At 37.3% G+C, this 20,735-nt stretch overlaps 1 protein-coding gene across 1 annotated transcript in view; it reads left to right on the top strand.

Annotated features, from left to right (window-relative positions):
* The window catches only part of LOC150106173 (vesicular glutamate transporter 1-like), a 108,232-nt gene that overhangs the window by 80,200 nt on the left and 7,297 nt on the right, over positions 1-20,735 (top strand). Inside the window, exons 10-11 of the mRNA XM_090394636.1 lie at positions 5,222-5,354; positions 6,719-6,829. Coding sequence (XP_090250762.1) covers positions 5,222-5,354; positions 6,719-6,829 — 244 coding nt within the window. The remainder of the gene's footprint in view (positions 1-5,221; positions 5,355-6,718; positions 6,830-20,735) is intronic.

Raw genomic sequence — 20,735 nt, forward strand, 5'->3', positions numbered from 1 at the left:
AACTCGCTCTCCAGCCAAGAGGCTGCGGGTTCAAATCCCGCCTAGGCATGGATGTTTGTGATCGTCTTTCACCTTCATACGTTCCTTCATACCAATATGCATACATCTCCCAAGATGGACGGGGTCGCCATGGGGAAAGCTGATCCAATTCTCCTTCGCCCTGTAGTGGGCGAAAATACAGGCTTATCATCATCCCACCTACGAAAGGTTTTTATATACCTATACTATCTTTATACCGTGGGAGGTCTAAGAATTTATTTTTATTTTTTATTGTTTATTTAATTTTTACGTAGTCCAGAAACCCTACTCTACACACGAAACATGGAAATTTTTCAAGCTCCTTCAGGCTTTCTCCAATAAGCGGAGATGAATTCATCTCCCACCGAAAGACAATCACAAGCATCAGTGCTCAGCGGAACTCGAACCCGCGGGCTGTTGGTTAGAGAGTGGATACGATGACCACTTGGCCAAGCAGGCCGGCAAATTGTCTCTTCTTTTCAATATAAAACTTCGGCTTAACTATAATCTAATGCGCTTTCTAATATTTGCTTTAAAATTAATCTTTTCCTCCGTCTACATTTCCTAACACCTGATAATTCAAAGCGACTCTTCATTATCATCATCATTCCAATTATTTTGTGCGAAATTTTAAGGTTGTGCGCAGTTGGTTTATTTCACTGCAAGCGTTTCCAGGGAAGTGTGGTGTCCTATCTTGTTATTTTCTTTCCCGAAAACATTTACCTAAAATATGGTGTGCTAATTTCGTTCAGTGGTTTATTCTAAACATTAATGTTTCATTCTCCATCTTTTCTCTTGTTCCAGGTCATTTTCTGTTGTATTAAATTTCTGTTACAACAAAAGCTTTTCCTCAGCATCTTTTTCTATTGTTTCAAACGTGACAATACTATTCTCTTCAGAGACGTCATTATCTTTGATTATATTATTTTTATCCTTCGTATTCTGTGTGTTCAGATCATTCAAGTGGGCTTTCCACTCATCTAAAGTTTCTTAACTTTACACGCTCATTTCTTGCCTTCTTTTCTGTTTGCAGATTCTTTTTAGCGTGATGCAAAAATTATCTTGTAATTCTTTTCTAAAACTATATTTCATTAAATGCGCCATGGATTGATGTATTTGATTTATTTTATACATCAGTATATGACATAATTCAATATTAAATGTAATTTCGTATCGAAACATCAGAATTAAATGCATATTTTCTTTTCTTTTGAAAAGTTCTTTTATTACTCTATGTTAGTCCACGCTTAGATTAGCATATTTGTACTAATAATACTAATTATTTTTCTTCTATCTTTTTCTGATTTCTATCTTTAAGAGAGCCTTCCTTTTTAAATGCTATTATTTTTATCTTTGTCTTTCTTTTATTGGTTCTAATAATCTTTTTCTTGTACAAGTATATTATGTAAACTTTTATCCCGAAACTCAAATATTTTTGTCCTGTACTTTTATCGCGTTTCTGTTTATTCTCTGACGTCTTTTCTGGTTTTATCTTTCCGAATGCTAATATATGGTTACTTCCTGTACATTGGGATGTAAAAATATTTACTGGCGTAACCAGTTTTACATCAATAATTTTTCTGTTAATTATAATGTAACCAACTGCAATTTTCCCCCTTTGTTTTCAACAAAACTGTGGAAGATTTATCGCATTTTATTAACTATTTCTTCATTAAATATTTGGCGTATACCTTGATTAATTCATTGCCAATTCTCTTATTCAAATCCATAATTATTCTTTATCCTTTTTGTTATTTTTAATAATATATTGTATATATAATATAATCTTATATATTAATAATATATAAGAATATACTGTACTACCTAAAAAAATACTCGGGGAATGCGCAGTTACAATTCTATCTCTCTCTCTCTCTCTTAATAATGAAACGTTTGCAGATATATTTATATATTTTGAAATTTAAGTAGGAGTTGATGTATCGTTTTTAATTTTTGCATTCTTATATTTTGTTTTAGTATTGCGTGAAGAATTTTCATATTTAATGAAGCCAATATTAAATATGACTTCATTAAAATGAGGAAATAGAAACGTGAAAGGCTGCAAATATTTATATTTTTTAAACAGCTTTAATAGAATTGGAGTTCCCTAAAAAAGTAATGACCTCAAATTCAGCCGATCTTCAGCACTGTAATCAGAAGGAAGACAGAACAAGGAACAACATTACAAATCAGTGCGAGATGAATTTCATTGCCCAGTGTGAGATCGCCGCGCCTTTCATTGGAGCCCTGAATAACTTAAAAAAGTTCCACTTCTCTTTTCTAGAGCAGCTTCTCCAGAAGACGTAAAAATAATAAAAATGCGAATTCCACGTTTGTTGTTACATTAAAACTGAATTAACTTTTTAAGGTAAAGTAAATGCGTTTATTGTTGCAATTATTCTGTTAGGAATAATGTGAAAATGTAAGAAAGAATATATTTTGCATCTTATGAACTGAGATTATTATTTGACATCTCCAACGGCCTCATCGAGGGAGGGCACCTGTTCTTCAACTCTGTCTTCACCATTCAATCACCAACTAACCGAAACTACACCTACGCCATCTACCGCCGACAACAACTGGTATTTCCACAGACAATCACAAACATCCATGCCCACGGCGGGATTCGAACCTGCAGCCTTTCGGTTGGAGAGCGGATACGCTAACGAGGCCGGCATCGTTGCAGCTCCTCCAGATTATTGTTCCTAATTTTATAAACGACTTCTCTCTACTTTATTGCTCTTTCTTGATTTCCTCTTTCCTTACATTCTGCAGTTCGTTCAGAGGTGCCTCCTTCGTTTTGAAACGAGCGTGTTTAAGCGTTTTTATTTCGCATTGAAACCTTTCTCGTGTTCACTTTCGCCCGCTTCAGTTTTTAGCTCTTTAAAAAGCACAAGTAAAATCATTCGCTATTTTAAATTAATTCTGAGTTTCATTTAACTGTGAAACTCACGGACCGCCGTGAGTGTCTGAATGCCAATTTTAATGAAAAAGGCTGTGAAGTTGCTGCAATTTCTTCGTAATGTTCAGTGTTTGAACATTTTTAGCTGTGCTATTCATATCGTGTTGCTACACATTCAGTTCTGTTATTTATTCACACTTATTGGCCTTATCGTTTGTTTTATCGCTTTTCGTTTTGATGATTGTTTTATGTCGGGCTAATTACGAAGTTTATTTTTTATTTTTGTCGTCTTCTTATTTTTATTGGTTACTGTTTAGCACTTCGTCTTACGGGCTCACTCGCCATTGTCTCTTTTCCAAAGTGTGTTTAATGTGCACTCCATGAGTCGTTAAGTCGATTTGGCAAACCGGTTTCGTTTGCATGATCTTTTGTAGAATGAAAGAGGTCTCCTGCATGTAATTTTTGTTGCATTGAATCTGGAAATTTTCCGATGATGAATGGTCATGAACATGTGATCAGGTAAACATGTTGATTATTTATTTGCAAAATTATCCGCAGTAATAAAATTCATACGGTAAACAGTTATTTGTACTTATTCATTTCCACCTTATATTACTGTGTTATTTATAAAATATATGAATATATTGATCGCAATGAAATATTTGAACGTATGTCACTGTGTTAGGTCCTAATTAGTAGAGGGTGCACTTAAAGTTGGCTAAAATTTTATGCGCAGCCAACCCTAATTTTAGAAATATAAAATGCGCATTGCGTACAGCAACATCTTAAGAGAAAAACTACGCCGACTGCTAAACTACTGCATCTTTCTATTAAAGCGAAAAACCGTTTAATTCAAAAAAGTTTCATTAAAAGTGCTTTTAAAAAGAAAGTTTTTTTTTAATTAACAACATTAAAACATCAGAAATGTGAATTAGAAATGGAGTTCGAATAATATAAAATGAAGCTTCTCAATAAGTCAAAGCGATCGATTTTTTGCACGAAAACGTCGTCTTTTATTAGCGAAACAAAATCCTTCGCCTGGAATATGTTTTAATCATTCATGATTAAAAGAATGATTAAAACGCAGCAACTTTCTACACCGGTGATCTCACAAAACAAAGTTGATCCATCCATTTCAGGTGGCGAAGATTTGCGACTTGGCTGCGTTAGGAAGTTCCCATCGTTTATCATTTGGGGGCACAGTCACGACATCGGATGTCTCCGAATAATGTGAGATGATACCTTAAAACAGTTTTACTTCGTGCTGCATGAGTTTGACTAGTGTTGGAAAACAATCGGACACCATTCCAGAATAATTGGCATCTCCAGGTCCGTACTGGAACGAGATAAAACCAGGTCTTCCTGAATGTGATCAGTTATGGCTATCCGCGGAGCGGATAGCCATAACTGATGACAGATTTTGGCGTTTCAGAGGGCGCTGACAGACAGACAGATCTGGGGAGACGAATAGGAACAACTGTCATCTGGAACGGGGATATCCGTTTGTTAGAGGCGTAATCTGATATCCCGTTAAATAAACAGCGGCTTTTTTTTTGTTGTTCTTTAAAAGACAATAGTCCATTCACTGAAACCATATTCTCAATAATTCTCGCATATTTTTGCTGAAGGTTTTTCCGAATTTCAGACTGAAGTTTTTTTCTGCCTCTTCAGGGGAATTCCCACATTTGGACGAAGGAATTCTGATAACATCTGGAGATCGTAACAGACATTCGACTCAATCTGGGAGGTTCCTTTAAAGCTCTACAGCAAGTTGAGTCGAAGGCCATTTTCTCATGCGATCGACTCGTTCCATTTGGTTATTTACTAACAATTCTTTCGAAATACTCTGATGCAAAAGCTTATTTCTATAAATGCTTATGCCTATGGAACGCGCAAAATTATGAGCAAAGATATGAAGAGTATTCCACGAGACATGTCATTCGTATCGTGAACTGCGCACATTGAAATATGCCACCCACGCTTGTCTTGTGCTTTTCATTCCTCAACCGAGAGTTGGATAATGCGTGCACGTATTTCCATCTTTGCAAAGAGGAGTGGGAGGGATGAGAAGAGAACGATCAACTCAATTATAATGAACACTACTTTGATCTCGCTTTAGCTTTGTTTGCATAAATCAAATGTTGTATTCGTACAGTGAAATGTACATTCATACATTTGTAAAGTGAGGGATGGGATTGCGGTTCTCATTTCTTGTCCATGCGGTACATGGACAAGGAATGAGAAGTTTACTGTGCCAATACAAGTGCTTAAGTCTATGATTTTGTTTGTTTTGTTGTTTAGTCTGGAGTCGTGGGAGCTCTTCCCCATCTTCTAATGACGATAGTGGTGCCAATCGGAGGACAGCTGGCGGACTTACTACGAAGACGAGAGTTGCTAACCACCACGGCAGTCCGTAAGATATTCAACTGCGGAGGTGAGTGCTTCTTCTTCCTGCGTTTAAAATTCTCTCTCTCTCTCTCTCTCTCTCTCTCTCTCTCTCTCTCTCTCTCTCTCTCACACACACACACACATACATTTATCAACACGCATTCAGGCCAATGTTATCTTTCTGCATCTTTCCTTTGTGATTCTTGTTGCGTTTCTTCGTTATGTTTGCCGTAGTTTTGTATTAATTTGTAAAATGGCAGCGCTTTCTATAAAGCGCGTGATTTGAGGAAAGAGGAAAAATAGCAAATTGTTCTACGGCAATTTCTTTGTCATGCGAACAAAAGGGACGAACTTTCTGTTCTCCACGTGCACGTCTCTGTTTTAGTTTAAAGATGAAAGTACATCCGACTGTTCAGTAGTCTTCGTTTTCAACGATTCGATCGAGTGCCGAATAACTCTTCCTTAAGTATGCTTAAAGAAAGCAGCAATTAATTAGCGTACGACAACTGTAAGACCGACATAAGCACTTGCTATCAAGCCAATATATTGGTTAACACGTACTTTATCTGTCACCTGTTTGTGTGTTCTCCGGGCGGTTTGACTCGAAAATCAACGTTGGCGTTTCCGCAAGGGAAAACCCCTTGAATATAAATTCAAATAAAGAAACTCCAGTTGTGAAGTTCTTTAAATGGTTCTTCGCGTAGCAGATGGAATTCGAATGAGATTTATAGAGACTTTAAAAAGCACGTGCAATTGGATTGAGTTTTGTTTCTTCTTGTGAACAATTTTCGTAAACACCATTCGAGAAGAACCCTCAGTCTGGAGAAACTGCAGACTGATTAAAGGCGATTCGAATCGTATTGCCGCTCAGCGTTATCCTCGTAGAGGGAAAAAACCTGGGACGCCATCTTAAGGATCTTCTTCTTTCTTTCTCTCTCTTTTATCCGAGGTGTTATTGTTTTTTTGGGCCATTTTAGTTAATCTTTTACGCAACTGAAATTCTGTCAGAGATCTTAATCTCATTCCGCGCTTCCTCTAGTTAGATGGTGTGCGTTTTATCTTAAACCCTGCAACAGTGCGATTCTACAGAACTTACAGTGATTAAGAGAGATGCGGTGGCCGATAGCAGCGCATTAAGCGGCGTAATATCCTTAATGGATCTCAAGATAAATCTGGGACACAACGTTTCTGGTCCATCCCATAAAAGTAGTCTCGTGCTGTGGTTTCGCAGGCGGAAGTGGAGCCAACCAGTCCAGAGGTGTTTGTTGAACTAGCTGCCCTCAGGCGATTCATTCCTCCTCTTCTTTTTTTTTTCATTTGTTGTATTTCTTTTTCTGCATTTACTTCTGTGTATATATTTCTGTGTATCCCTCCTTTCTCAATTCTTACGTGTTTGTTCCTGTTTTCCAGGTTTTGGACTCGAAGCCGTTTTCCTCTTAGTTGTCGGTTACACGAGGAATACCGCAGTGGCCATTTCCGCACTCACACTAGCCGTAGGGTTCAGCGGCTTTGCCATCTCAGGTAAGTCGGAATTAACCTCATAAATACAAACTTTTAGTAAACGATGTGCAAGTGTGCTAAAGATGTGTAAAACGATATTCAGAAAAAAAATGTTTTGGAGATTTGCTTTTAGTAGGTAAAATGAGTCATGCAGTTTTCATTAGCAGATTATTTTCTCTTCAGAAAAACTCACGTGATTGGAAAGTCATACTCGCGCCATTGTTCGCAACCGCAAGGTATTCTCTTGGGAGCAACGACTTTATTCAGTGAATGATATGAAAACAGATGCAATTCAAAAGAAGGTTGACATTTTTTTTCGAAATGTGCTACAAAAGAAAAAGTAGTTGAAAGTTTCAAAGGAATTTTGTAAATGAAATTACGAAACATTTTAAAAGGTTGCTCAATATTCCGGATAAATTTCGAAAGCGATGAAAACAACAAATGAACAGAAGAGGAATAAGAAGGAACTGGGCACAGGATAAAGAAAGAATGAAAGAAACTTGGAGCACAATTTTACGAAACCAAGGCAACTTTATGGAAAGGCGACACGACGAAAAGAGGACAGTAAAGTAGATGTGGCACAAATAGAAAAACAGCAGATATTGAACAAAAATGACCTTGTGTTCAAGGAAAAAAGAGGAAACGTGTTGAGGGAAGAGACTAAAGAAACAAATCACCGGCCTTTCTGACAGTAAAACATGGTTTGACTGAAAACTATGTTCATTCTAAGGTCGATCGGTCTGTTTTCCAATAATAAATCCAAAGTTTCTACAAAAATCCCTCCCTTTTGTATGGAAGATCGAAATCACCTTAAGAAGGCTAAACGCCTTTAATAAGATGCCTCATTTCGTCGTGTCGTAGACAGATTTCTTCTCAAATCAAGCATTGAAAGAAACGGAAGTGATGGAAAAACACAACATGGACAGAACGAAGAAAGGAAGAAAGACAGGGAAAAAATTCACTTTTTTAACTTACAGGAATGAAGCAACGAAAAGTAGAAAAGTTGGTTGCAGCAATAAAACATGAACGTCAGAGTGAAGGATGATTAAAAAGGTCAATTAAATGGAACTTTTTAAATGAATAAGAACTAGAAAACATTCCTACAGTTAGGATGCAACGATGATCAGAAACTCATCACAAGCAATGTAAACCGCTCTGGAATCGATTCATGAAATCCATTAGGCGTAATGAAATATGCTCCATATAATGGAAATGACTCTCATCATACTTACCATAAGGAATCTATAAAGATTCTCATAAGGTGTATATATAAAGGCAGTGACATTGAGAGAGACCAACCTTATTCAAGAAAAGAAGACTATTTTTCTTGCTCAGAGACTTTTCTCTGAGCAAGAAGCATGGTTTTCGTTTTGAAGTTACAAATCCTATGTTGCAAATCAACGCCAAGAAAAAAGTAATCTTGATATTCTTTTTGAAGTGCTGTAGGTTGCATTCCATGGGGAATGATAGACATATATTGAACGTCTCTCATGGAAATATCTGAAGAAGGAACCATTATGCAAAAACTTACCATATATGAGGCAGCGGCTGGAGAGAGTGTCTCTGAGAAGGGACCGTCAGTCATCATAACTGCCCTCTTCTGAACAGCATCAAGAATATTTACAGAACTTTTATGTCATCAACAAATGTAAAGCAGCATTATAAGAACAAGCAAATTTGAAATTTGTATGAAGACCAACCTGGACAGATGAAAAATCTTGAGAGAAAAATGATGTAAAGTATTTTGAGGCCGATGCTGCAACAAAAATGATGTGGTTATGCCATCAAAGGCTAGAAGAAAGCGTCGAGCCCAGAAACGCGATCCGGTCTTGACTGCTTCGCTGAGTATCATCAAAAGGGGAAAGATGTATGGTTTTTGTGAGAAAAAGATAAACATGAGTTTTGGAAGCATTAAAGATGAATACGTTGTTATTACTACACTGAAGAACGATATGAAATCACCTTTTAGGACAGGATTGTAGATGATCTTGAAGTATGAAATGTTCGAGAACTACAAGGTTTCTCATGTGACTAGAAGGATTGTAGAGCGCTATCGCCAACAGAACTAAATACGGTTTGAGGTCAGTGAGAGCAGGTCGTTTATATATGAGGAAGAGGGTGGGTGAAACAACAAAGCATTTAGGAACACCTGCATTAATAGGAAAACCTGAAGAGAGAACACCTTCCACCATAACACGCAGCGAACCTGGAAGGAAACTGTCAATCCAATTACACAGGGAGAAGGGCGGGTCATAGTGGCAATTTACTGAGAATCCTTGATGCCAAACCGTATCAAATGCATTGGAAGTATCAACACCCTTTCCATGAAACATACACATTTGTGATTGGAGATCTGCTTTGGGTCTTGATTCGCGAAATCCATATTGATCGAAGGCCCGTGATTAGTTGACCAGGAATTGAAGAAAGTGATGAAGAAGGCCATCAATATTTTAGAGAACGGAGAGCAATCGGTCAATAGTTCGATGATAGACACACATCGGCTTAATTGGAATGCGCTGTATATGGGCTTGTATCCATGCTGGGGTTAGTGCCAGCTGATAAAATATAGTGTATAGATGAAAGAACAAAGGCTAGAGTAGAAGCGCATCTCTTTTGCACAACTGATGAGATTCTATTAGGACCAAGTTCTTTTTGTTTTTTCAAAATTCCTATGACGTCTTTCTCGTGGAAGGTCACAGAAGGTAGACGATGCAATATTTCAAATAAATGAGGTGATTTTACTCGGTCATCTGTGCAGGAGGCGAATGAGAAGAATAATGCCAGGAGGTGAGCTTCATCTTTGTGTGATGGAGCAATACTATCATTTAGGTGATGGATAAAATTTCCTTCCAACAGCTTTTGCAAGAGACCAGTAGGCAATGCCACTTGCAGTGATAGCGAGTTTTCTACACTTAACTCTTAAAGTCAAATATGGCTTTGACGTCCTGTTAACGATGGCTTTGCAAGGATTGCAATCTTTAATGTGTATTGGTTGTGTATTACTGAATTTTTTGTCTCAAGCTACTATTTACTATATGCTGTATTTTTTTTCTTTGACTCCCCTGTCACACCTTTTGGCAAACTTTGACTTGAATACTGTAAGGAATTTTGAAGGGAAAAAAAGTAGGAAATAAAAGCTGTCATTTCAACACGGATAATTTCGGAAACAAAATATCGCAATAATGATCTATACCTGGAAAACGAAATCAGTATCTGGCCACGGAAAGGAAGAGTCGAAGTCTCTGTGATCTTCCCACCCGACACTTTTGTAGTGCCGAAATACAAGAGGTAGTGAATGGTGGGAAGAGGGTGCTCCACTAGAGATGAAACTGTATGAGGTTATGAGTTGAATTCCCAAGTGGAGAAGTCATGAAGAAGTCTCCTCACCACCACCACATTTCAGAAGAACTGGTTAAACAGTGTTGAATGAGTAGAGAGAATTGTTGAGTAATCTGTCCGTGCGATGAACAGTTTTCATGAGGTCACTTCTCACAGAAAATCCCCCTGCTTCTCTTCTAACTTGCTCGGTCGAAATGGAAAAGGAAGCCAGATGGAGTTGTGGACATTAACGTCATCAAGGAAAGAACTTCATCGTTAGGAAATTTGGATTGCAAGAAATTAAATGCAACGATAAGAATTCAAATAGATCGAGATGGCTTCCATAATTCAGGAAGCGGTGGAGCCAACAGAAGAATGAAAACAGAGTTGGACAGTTAAGACATTGTTGTTGTGCTTGTTGTGGCAATACTGTTAAGGTCTGATTAAAAGAGATGCTGGGTTTAATGATAGTAGATGGTGCAAAATTGAAGTTATTTTTTATGAATGCTGGTGAGAGGAATGTAAAATAGATGTTTGTAAGATTTTAAATGTTTTAATATTTTCTGATTTTTGAAAGTGTTTTTATTTAGTTTAATCCAGTGTGTCTCTTTCAGTTTACTGTTATTGATATCAGCGATGATATTTAAGAGGTGAAAAGAAAAAAGGGGGTACGTGCAATCGAAGTATATAGACACTCACACGTGTCTTTCATACAGAGAGCATCTAGTCTCCATGCTATAACGGAGCCTCGACAGTATCCCCGCATCCCACTACACGGCTTCCTAGAGGTGCTACCTGGCAACATACATTGCAGCAGGATTATGCGCCAACTGATCGGGAAGCCACCCAAACGCCTTACCACAAGGTTTGGTCCAGTACGCTATTTGGCTGCCAGTCTTTACGGGAGCAGACAGACTCTGGATCTCCGACTGTATTCTTCATGCTCTTGAAGGGTATCACTGAAACTGCATGTTAGAAGGATGGGGAATAGAAGCCCGAACTCGCTGCTGTGTAGGCCAAACATTACACACTTCACACCTCAATAAGCAAAGTCGTGATGTTTCGCGTCACCGGGAGTTGGAATTTTACCCATCAGGTCTAGTTGACATTTCCCAAAACTAGAAATGGATCCTTTAAAAGCGGGATTGCTCCCTGAAACTACCAAAATCTCTTTGGTCGAAACGAACCATACCTCTAGAAGGTGGGAGGTTGACCTGACAGAGAGAGGATGTGAACCCCCTGTCCATTAGTGGTCAATTGGATGAACTTTAAGTAGAAACAAACTTCAAGCAACGATTCTATGTCAACCTTTCGCGGACCACTTTCCAACAGTTGACTACTGAGTACTGAAACATTACTTAGTCTCTCTTGGGAAGATGCTAAATACCAAACCACATTAAATTTATAAAAGTAGACGAAATAACCGAAAATAATGACTAGATTACACAGGAGATATGACACTATACAAAAATTAGAGATAAACTGTCGAAAACTTTATTAACCCCTTAGCGTACCAATTAAAAATCAGAAAGCGGTCGTTTTTAAGACAATGTTTTGGGCGAGGGTGATTTGCTGGATCAAATTCATCATTATTTGAAAAATAATGATGCCTTTGTGCAAACGCAAACGAAATAGCCGATACACGCCGATGGCAACTTTTCTCAGCTGAAGGAAATAGGCACAAGATTGTCTAGCGTCTGTATTCGGTTGTATTTATATGTGAAACCAAAATTAAAAATCAATTTTGGTGCAATAAACAAAAGATGTGTCACAGACGTCTTTGTATGTTAAGGGGTTAAATAAATTGCATTGTCAAAAAATAAATTGACAATGCGGTTAATACCGCATTGTCAAAATCTATTGAATTGTAGTTCTATCTTTCCTAAATCCTGCTTGCTCGTCTGCAAGATATGCTTCCAATTGTGTTCTCAATATTTCTGTCAATATCATCATCATCACCTTACCAAGGTGACTCGTCAAAGCAATTGTTCTGTAATTTTGATTATAGAACAAAATCTGTTTCCCTGTTTTTGTAGCCGATGCTACTACAGTAGCATCGGCTACATCGGCGTTTCATGCCGACGAACTGTCAGCGTATCCAAGCGTAAGTGACCACTTGGTAGTACCACACCACGGCAACTCGTTGCAAAGGTGGAGCAAGATCCCTCACTGTTCTTGATATTTTCTCATAATGTAAAACACACAGCTCTTAAGAGATGTAGTACTGTTTTACATTATGAGGAGCGGTCACTACCCAGACCGGTTTCAACCTTTTTTGAGGTCTCATCAGTGAGTAGCTAGACCTAGAATATCAGAGTTTAAGTGAAGAAAACTTACATACTTTTGCTATACGATTGACCAAAAGGTGTGTCACTATATTATATTATAACTAAGATGAAAAGCCAAACGGCTATTTTTTTCTGGCGAGGTTGATGAGTTAAGGGGATAAAAATCCCTCATTGTTTTTCAGCCAGAGTTTAAGTGAAAAGAACTTCACTTAAACTCTGATATTCTAGGTCTAGCTACTCACTGATGAGACCTCAAAAAAGGTTGAAACCGGTCTGGGTAGTGACCTCTCCTCATAATGTAAAACATTACTACATCTCTTAAGAGCTGTGTGTTTTACATTATGAGAAAATATCAAGAACAGTGAGGGAACTTGCTCCACCTTTGCAACGAGTTGCCGTGGTGTGGCACTACCAAGTGGTCACTTACGCTTGGATACGCTGACAGTTCGTCGGCATGAAACGTTACAGATCGTAGTTTTCGATCTTAGTTTCGCTTACTGGCTAAAAACAATAAGGGATTTTTATCCCCTTAACTTATATCAACCTCGCCAGAAAAAAAAAAAAAAAATAGCCGTTTGGCTTTTCATCTTAGTTATGAACAAATGTTTTTAGATCTACATGAAACTTCTGACACAGTAAAGTATGAGATTTTAATACGAAAATTGAAAATTATAAGAATGCAAGGGTACAGTCCTAATCTGGTTTAAAAATGACTTAAATAGATCTCAAATTGTAATGATAAGCAACACCTATAGTGGTTATCGTACATTAGGTTTTGGAGGTACCACACTAATATATAAATACGAAATAAAATTTGTCCAGGGACAAATTCCGTTTTAGTATTTATAGTATTTATATATCAGGGGCTTCGACGATCTAAACAGTAAACTAAAGCCTCTACCTTTATTTTACTGTTTAGATCGTCGACGTGGCACCTTCCTACTTTCACTCCAGACACAGCCGAACAAATGCAAGGTATGCTAATTGCTGACCCATCTTTTAAAAGTGCCGAAATGGTTCCTCCAAAAAAGTTAGTATGAATGTCTCAAAAACTTGCGAAATACAACATGCAAAACGAACTTCTCCGCATCGCTATCCTTACATGATTGAAATTGTACAGCAAATTCAAACTGCAGTATGGAAATAGAAACACTAACAACCTATTTCGGATTAAACATTGTAATTTAAGTCGTAAGTTACACATCACCGATGGCTTAAAATAGAGTACCGGGTACGTTAAGTAGATTTCGCTTAACTTACTCGTTTTGAATAGGTTCTTAAACTACAAAATGTTAAAAATATTATATTTGTCATGAATTCAAAGCCCATAGTATGGAATTCTTTGCCGGGAGGTACTTATTACTAAATTGAAACTTCTGGTTTCGACTCAGAGCGACTCAGACCTTAACTAGAAAGAAATATAAAAATATCGCAATGTGTAAAATATATATCATACTGAACATATTACCTCTAAGACGGTTGTTATATGCCATCTAGTCGTTTTCGACTTTTGGCGATCTTGTGAACATATGTCTTTCTATCTCACTTGGTCTCTTGTTTCAGCAGTTGTAATTTCATATTGGTAATTTTTATGCTATCCATCGAACTCTTTCGTTTTCCTCCTCTCCTTCTCATTCACCGTCCGTCACAATAATTTTTTCTCAGTGATTCATCTGCTCACACAATGTGTCCAAAGTAAATAGATATTTAGAAATATTATACACCTCTGAATCAAGAAAAATTAGAATAAGCAAAGAAAATGTTTTGAATGATTTGCAATTCTAATTTATTGCAAAGAAAATAATTATTACCAAATATGATTAGCATAATATAAATCTACGTACTTTGTACATCATATAACCATGCAAACATGAAAAGGTAATACAAATTATAAGAAAACTGTTATTTAAAAACATTCACAAAATTAGAATAATTTTTAACGTAACCTGGTTTTGAGGAGAGCATAGAAATAGCATATATTTCAGTAGCTGCGGGACTGACTCGTGTGTGAGGAATCGTTTGCATGGATTTCCGTTAATAATTTGCTAGACATGGGTCGAACGAGTGACACGTCGGAAGCTAAGAAGTTTCGTATGGTGTCTCTACACAAAGAGGCCAAACTCAACAGTTTATAGCTAAGGAATTGAAATGTTCACAAGCAAGAGTGAGTAGAGTATTGAGACAGTATTCTAATAACCGGAGTTTTCAAAATAATCGCTGCGATAGCGGTCGAAAGGTAATAACTACATCAAGAGATGAGAGGAGATTGAAGAATATCGTGAAGAAAAACCGCTTCCGAAGTGTAAGGTATTTTCACAGGAGATGGAAAGGACGAGGTGTGAAGGTGTCTAAATCTACGACGTCGAGAAAACTTCATAAATTGGGTTTTAAATCACGTGTACCTAAGACGAAGCTGCTTATAACACAAGCAAAAGGCAGCTAGAGTGCGATGGTGTACGCATAGACTTGTGGGGTCAAGAGGGCTGGGAAAAGGTACATTTTAGCGATGAAAGTATGTTTCGAGTGTCCCGTGGTCATCAAGGGATACGTTTTTGGCGTCTTAAACAAGAAGCATTTGATAAAGAATGCATGAAATGTTCGGCAAAATTTACAACGTCTGTCATGGCATGATCTACCGCAAAGGTAGGCTGTGTATTGTGTACGAAAGAGTCAATTCCAAAGTGTACCAAGAAATTCTTGAGCACTTTATGTTACCGGAATCGGAATATTTATGTGATGGTGACTTCCATTTTCAGCTTCTTGTCACACTTCCAAGACCACTACTAGATGGCTCAAAGAAAGGCAAATCAATGCAATTCCTTGGCCGGCAAACTCACCAGATTTAAACTCCATTGAGAATTTGTGGGGAATTATGAAGAAACGTCTTCAAGAAGTTGCCCCAAGAGACAACAGTGAACTTGTTTCCAGTCTGCAGACCATACTGGCATGTTTTGATATTAATATAAAAAACAAAACCGTGAACTGCCAGTATATAATATGACCAACCGTTTACGAACGGTCATAAAGCTAAAAGAGATGTAACAAAGTACTAATTATCATGTTGCGTCCCTTTGACTGTAATTTTTGTGCATTTATTTTCGCATTAGTCTAATATTTGGAACCACGTTAAAAAATTATAATTTTGTGAATGTTTTCAAATAACAGTTTTCTTATAATTTATATTACATTTTTATGAGTTTACATGGTTATATAATGTACAACGTACGTAGATTTAGATGATGCTAATTCATATTTGGTAATAATTATTTTCTATGCAATAAATTAGAATTGCAAATCATGCAACATTCTTTGATTATTTTAATTTTTTTTTTGATTCGAAGGTGTATAAGTACACATTTACAAGCCAATATTATTCCTGAAAAAGAGAATGAATAACTAAATATTGCGCAAGGTGTTTTCGTTAGTAGACAACAAAACATAAAATGTACGTTTTCTTAATTGCGTTAAGAAACACTTCACAAACAGTATAATTATTTAGCGTCGAAATTATTCACTACCGTACCTTTATCAATAAGAAATGGAACAACTGCAAGAAAAAAACGAACAGTGACAAAACTGTATATATTATAAAACGAGGGTTTCGATGGGATTGGTTGCGTTTAACAATTTGAAGCCAACCAATCTTCTCGAATGTGTCTTATGTGAAAATGTATACAGTACCCTTTAACTACTCTTTGCTTCTTTTTGTTCCAAACCAAATTAATATTGTACGGTGCAACTCTATTCTGTACATATATATTGATTGTCTCACACACAGTTCGTTCCCATTGTGTTTCTTTTACGTATATTTCTACGGTGCTTAGTCAGAACCAGCATCTATCATTCTTTCCTCATTTCAGTACACTAACAACAGCAGCCTAACATTTTTACAGTTGAATTGTTGATAGCTGAACCTGCTACTCCCACTCGTCTCACTTTCCATCCACCACGATTCAGGGGAACAGCCTCTCGCGTGATGCATTACCCAAAGTGTCTGCCTGCCAACTCCAGTATTTCAAAAAGAACAATATCGACAATTTACTATTCTGATTATTCCTTCCAGTATTGATGTATTAATTATGGGTTCTGCGGCTTCGTGTGTGTGTGTGATTAACACACGCTCTCTCTCTCTCTCTCTTAGGTTTGGTTGGGGATAAGTTCCCTAACAGTAGTGAATAGAAAATCCTCGCATTTCTCTACATCTAACTTATTCATCACAAAATTTAAAACGTAATTCTAAACTGAAGTAATATTCCCTAAAAACATAAAATTAGAACGAATATTAAATCCCACGACAAAATAATAAAATAACATACCCATGTACTTGCCAATATAACAACGAAAATTATACTTAATTATATAAAATAGAATTTTATACTGCACCGGAAATTTTGAATAGAATACGTTTTATGGAGTTTCTTACCACAAAGTAAAAAAATCAAATCAATAAATAAAAAACAAGCAAATGTTTGGTTAATATTTGAGCTAAACACATTCGCTTGGTCATGCAAACGAGCCTTTAATTTAAATCCTTCGCACATCATTTTGTAATATCAGAATGGACATCTCATATTACAGATTATTGAAAGTGTTCCTTTGTTCTTTGTTATGATTCGCTTTATCCTTTCAAAGTTGTTTTCATTTTCTTCTCTCATTTTGTGTGTTCTTAATGTCAAAAACACATTAGGTAACATATGGCCACAGCAGTAAACACTGCCGTGGACATCGTGAATACGGCATGGCAACATATGAAATATCGAGAACATCTGTGGAGACCAGCATTGTTCCACACACACACACACACACACACACACACACACACACACACACACACACACACACACACACACACACACACACACACACACACACACACACACACACACACACACACACACACACACACACACACACACACACACACACACACACACACACACACACACACACACACACACACACACACACACACACAGAATGATAGCCTGGCAAGGTTCATCATTCAACATGTGTAGCGAGATGTTTTCAAAGGCACTTAAGAATTGCTTCTTTCAGCTTGTGTATGTGCGCTTGCCTGCTGACTTCCATTTTGCTGATCTCCTGTAGCGCACTCCCACAAATTGAAGGGACTGGTGAAAGGCACTGCTTGTGATCCCTTACCGATCCAACTTCCCTGAAAATATTTTCAAAGTTATGTCAGCTATCCAGCGAAGAAATAAAGTGCTTCTAATTGCCTCCCATTAACTGTTTATTTTTTTAGAATAAAAGCAGGGATTTAAAATTTAAGATTTCTGAAATGAGTACTGCAGCAAACTGCAAGTTCATCACTGACGAACACTTTACGGCATGAAGATAATCTAATGCGGGCAATGTGCGACACAAATGTTCAATAAGCCCTCTTGTCTCGTTCATACTGACTTCTCTTGCACAAACTTCGCATGGTAGCGGAGGAAGAGCAGATGCCTTCCGCAAATACAAGTGCAGTAGTGGCATCGATATTTCTAGTTTTGTACGGTGGATGTCGGGGAGTAGATGAGTGCTACCGATTTCTTGGGCGATTCTATTTTGTGATTGTGGTCTCTTCTCTTCACATGAAAAGTTCTTTATTCTGTGTGTGTGTGTCGTGCAGACTTCTTTTCTCAAGCAAGGATTTTCCGTTTTCATGAGGAAATGATCTCTTAAGTTCCAGAACAATTTCTTTAAACATTTCTCAATCGTTTTCCATTCGTGCAACCAGAAGACAACAATTCTTAATTGTCTTTTCAATTGTGCGAGTTTGGATTCGAAATGTTTTTATGTAACCTTAAACGAAACACAAATACTACTTTTGTGTCTCACTTGATTTCATCTGTTCTTCAGTGTTAAGTCCAAATAGCCTGTCGCTGCCAAGAAACGCAGATTTATATATATATATATATATATATTTCAAAAAATAGATTTAATGACTCCAAGACCGAGATAACATATAAAGATATATATATATATATATACATGATTAATAAACATAAAAAATAAACATAAACATAAAGAAACATTTTTCCCAGTAAAGGACTTAGCACCCAGCTCAAAAAACAAGCTAGTGAAAGCATACGTATCGAGTATTGCATTATATGGTTGTGAGGCCTGGACGCTAACAAAACAAGATATCAAAAAATTGGAGGCATTTGAATTTTGGTGCTGGAGAAGGATGATGAGAATTAGTTGGACAGAAAGAAAAAGTAATGAAGTTGAAATATAGTTCATAAAGAGCTGTCACTAATGAACCACATCAATAAGAGAAGAAAAAGCCTAATTGGACACTACCTGAGGCATGGGGGACCAATTACAGAAATAATGGAGGGGAGTGTAGAAGGAAAGAAGCCACGAGGCAGACCAAGAATTTCGTATATAAATAACATAATGATGCTAACCGGCGCTAAGAGATGAAGAGATAAAAAGGAGGTCACAAGACAGGATGTTATGATGTGCTGCTATAACTAACCAGTCTTCGGGTTGATTCACTAAAGAAGAAGATAAACATAATTATTGTCTAAATTATCGATTAACACTAAGGATCAATTATTAGTCCAACACAATAAATGTTAATTTATTGTGTTGGACTAATAAAATTCCCTTCGCGAGACCAGAATTTCGGTATGAGACCAATACCTTCCAAAAGCACGGTAATGGTCCCACACCAGACAATAAAATGCTTCTCTCACGTAAACATAGTTACAAACCTCCAGGGCCACAGCGGAAGTTCAGCTCGGAGCCTCTTGGTTGGAGAGTAGAACGTTAACAACTCTTACCACCAGACCAGCGAAGTTCGTTAATTCAGTGTCAACATTCTGTGTCCATTCTATGGACTTACTTTTCTCTCTGGTTGAAGAACTCGAATTGCCAGTAGGAAGAAAAATATAAACTCACATCTGTATGAGACCTTCGTTGTAAAAGCTCTTCTAAAAGGCTATTCGCATCCTAGACGGAATTCTAACGCTGGGGCTTCTAAACAAAAACCATCTCCGTTATAGAGTGAACAACGGATGCGATCCACATACTTCTCTGAAACATAAATGGAAGAAAACGTACATGCAATGCTCATTTTTGCCTAAGTGAATATAAATGCAAATATTATATAGAGGGGTATCAATAAGTATCAATGTATAAGTATAAATATTCAGTAACCTCCCCCCCTCTCGCAGGTAGTTGCTGTGATAACCTGGGCTTCGTTCAATGTCAATCTTCGATGAAAATAATTCTGCATTCGAACTTTTCTCTTTGTAGATTAACAAACCTTTTGAACTGTTTCACGAGAACCGTTAAACTAACCAAAATTCTCTACGTTTTAATTTGTAGCGAAATTTGTTTCGTTTAATTGAGTTCGTTAATTAAAATGACAAGGCAAGGCGAGAGTGCAGATCTTATCTATCTTTGTCTAGGAGGGATGCCGCACTGCAATGAAGAATTCAGTTTCGCAAGAAATTAAGGAAAGAGAAAATTATTTAAAATTAAACTTCTGGAGATTCAAGTTTGGGATAATAATGAGAAGCAACAGAAAATGCAGCAATGGCTTAATCAGAATGGAACAGTGCAGCTATCTATTGTGGGACCGGTTTTCTAGTTACGTGGCTATTGATTGCAGATTACGTAATTCATTTATAAGGTTAAACAGCCTAAAAGGCATCTCTTACAGACATCTAAAGTAGACTTGCTGCTCTACCGAAAAACTCAAATTGCAGGTACAACAGTCCGCCTTCCCTGTCTACATTCCACTACGTGATTCAATTCGTCACAAGAAACCTGTGCCTGTGCAAGTCAGACATTTTGTGCAAGAAAATTCTGAATACTGTATTTTTCGAAAATCAAACCAATTTAACCTCTTCATCTTCTTGTCCCAGAAAAGTAAATTCCATCTTCCTAGGTGACCTTAATGTCCACAACTGGATGCTTCCCTTTACAATTCCATTGTCCCAGGTTGAACGAGATGCACTTATGTTTGTTATGAGCAATGACCTAACTGTGCATCACCTACAAACCCAAATAATTGATGCACCTCTGCAACCTCCCAATAAGCTTGATCTTTTCTTAATTCTACTTCCGGATATACAGTAGAAGTCACCTTTTCTCCTGGTAATTGATACCACAATCTTCTGCATTTCCTCTCTCGTGGAGCGTCCTTCCACTGACTCCCAATTTTGTGTGGCCTTCAGCACAATAAAAGCACCACGTGAGACCTCTAGAACTATTCTTCATTTTCATGAGCAGACTACTCTGCTTCCACTCTTCTGATACAAACGTTGCTCTTAGCGAGTCGCAGAAATTATCATCGTCACTTAATATTA

The sequence above is a fragment of the Typopeltis vanoorti genome, chromosome 6 (assembly GCF_054136105.1).
Source record: "Typopeltis vanoorti isolate ZY-2024b chromosome 6, IOZ_Tvanoo_1.0, whole genome shotgun sequence".
Lineage (NCBI taxonomy): Eukaryota > Metazoa > Arthropoda > Arachnida > Uropygi > Thelyphonidae > Typopeltis > Typopeltis vanoorti.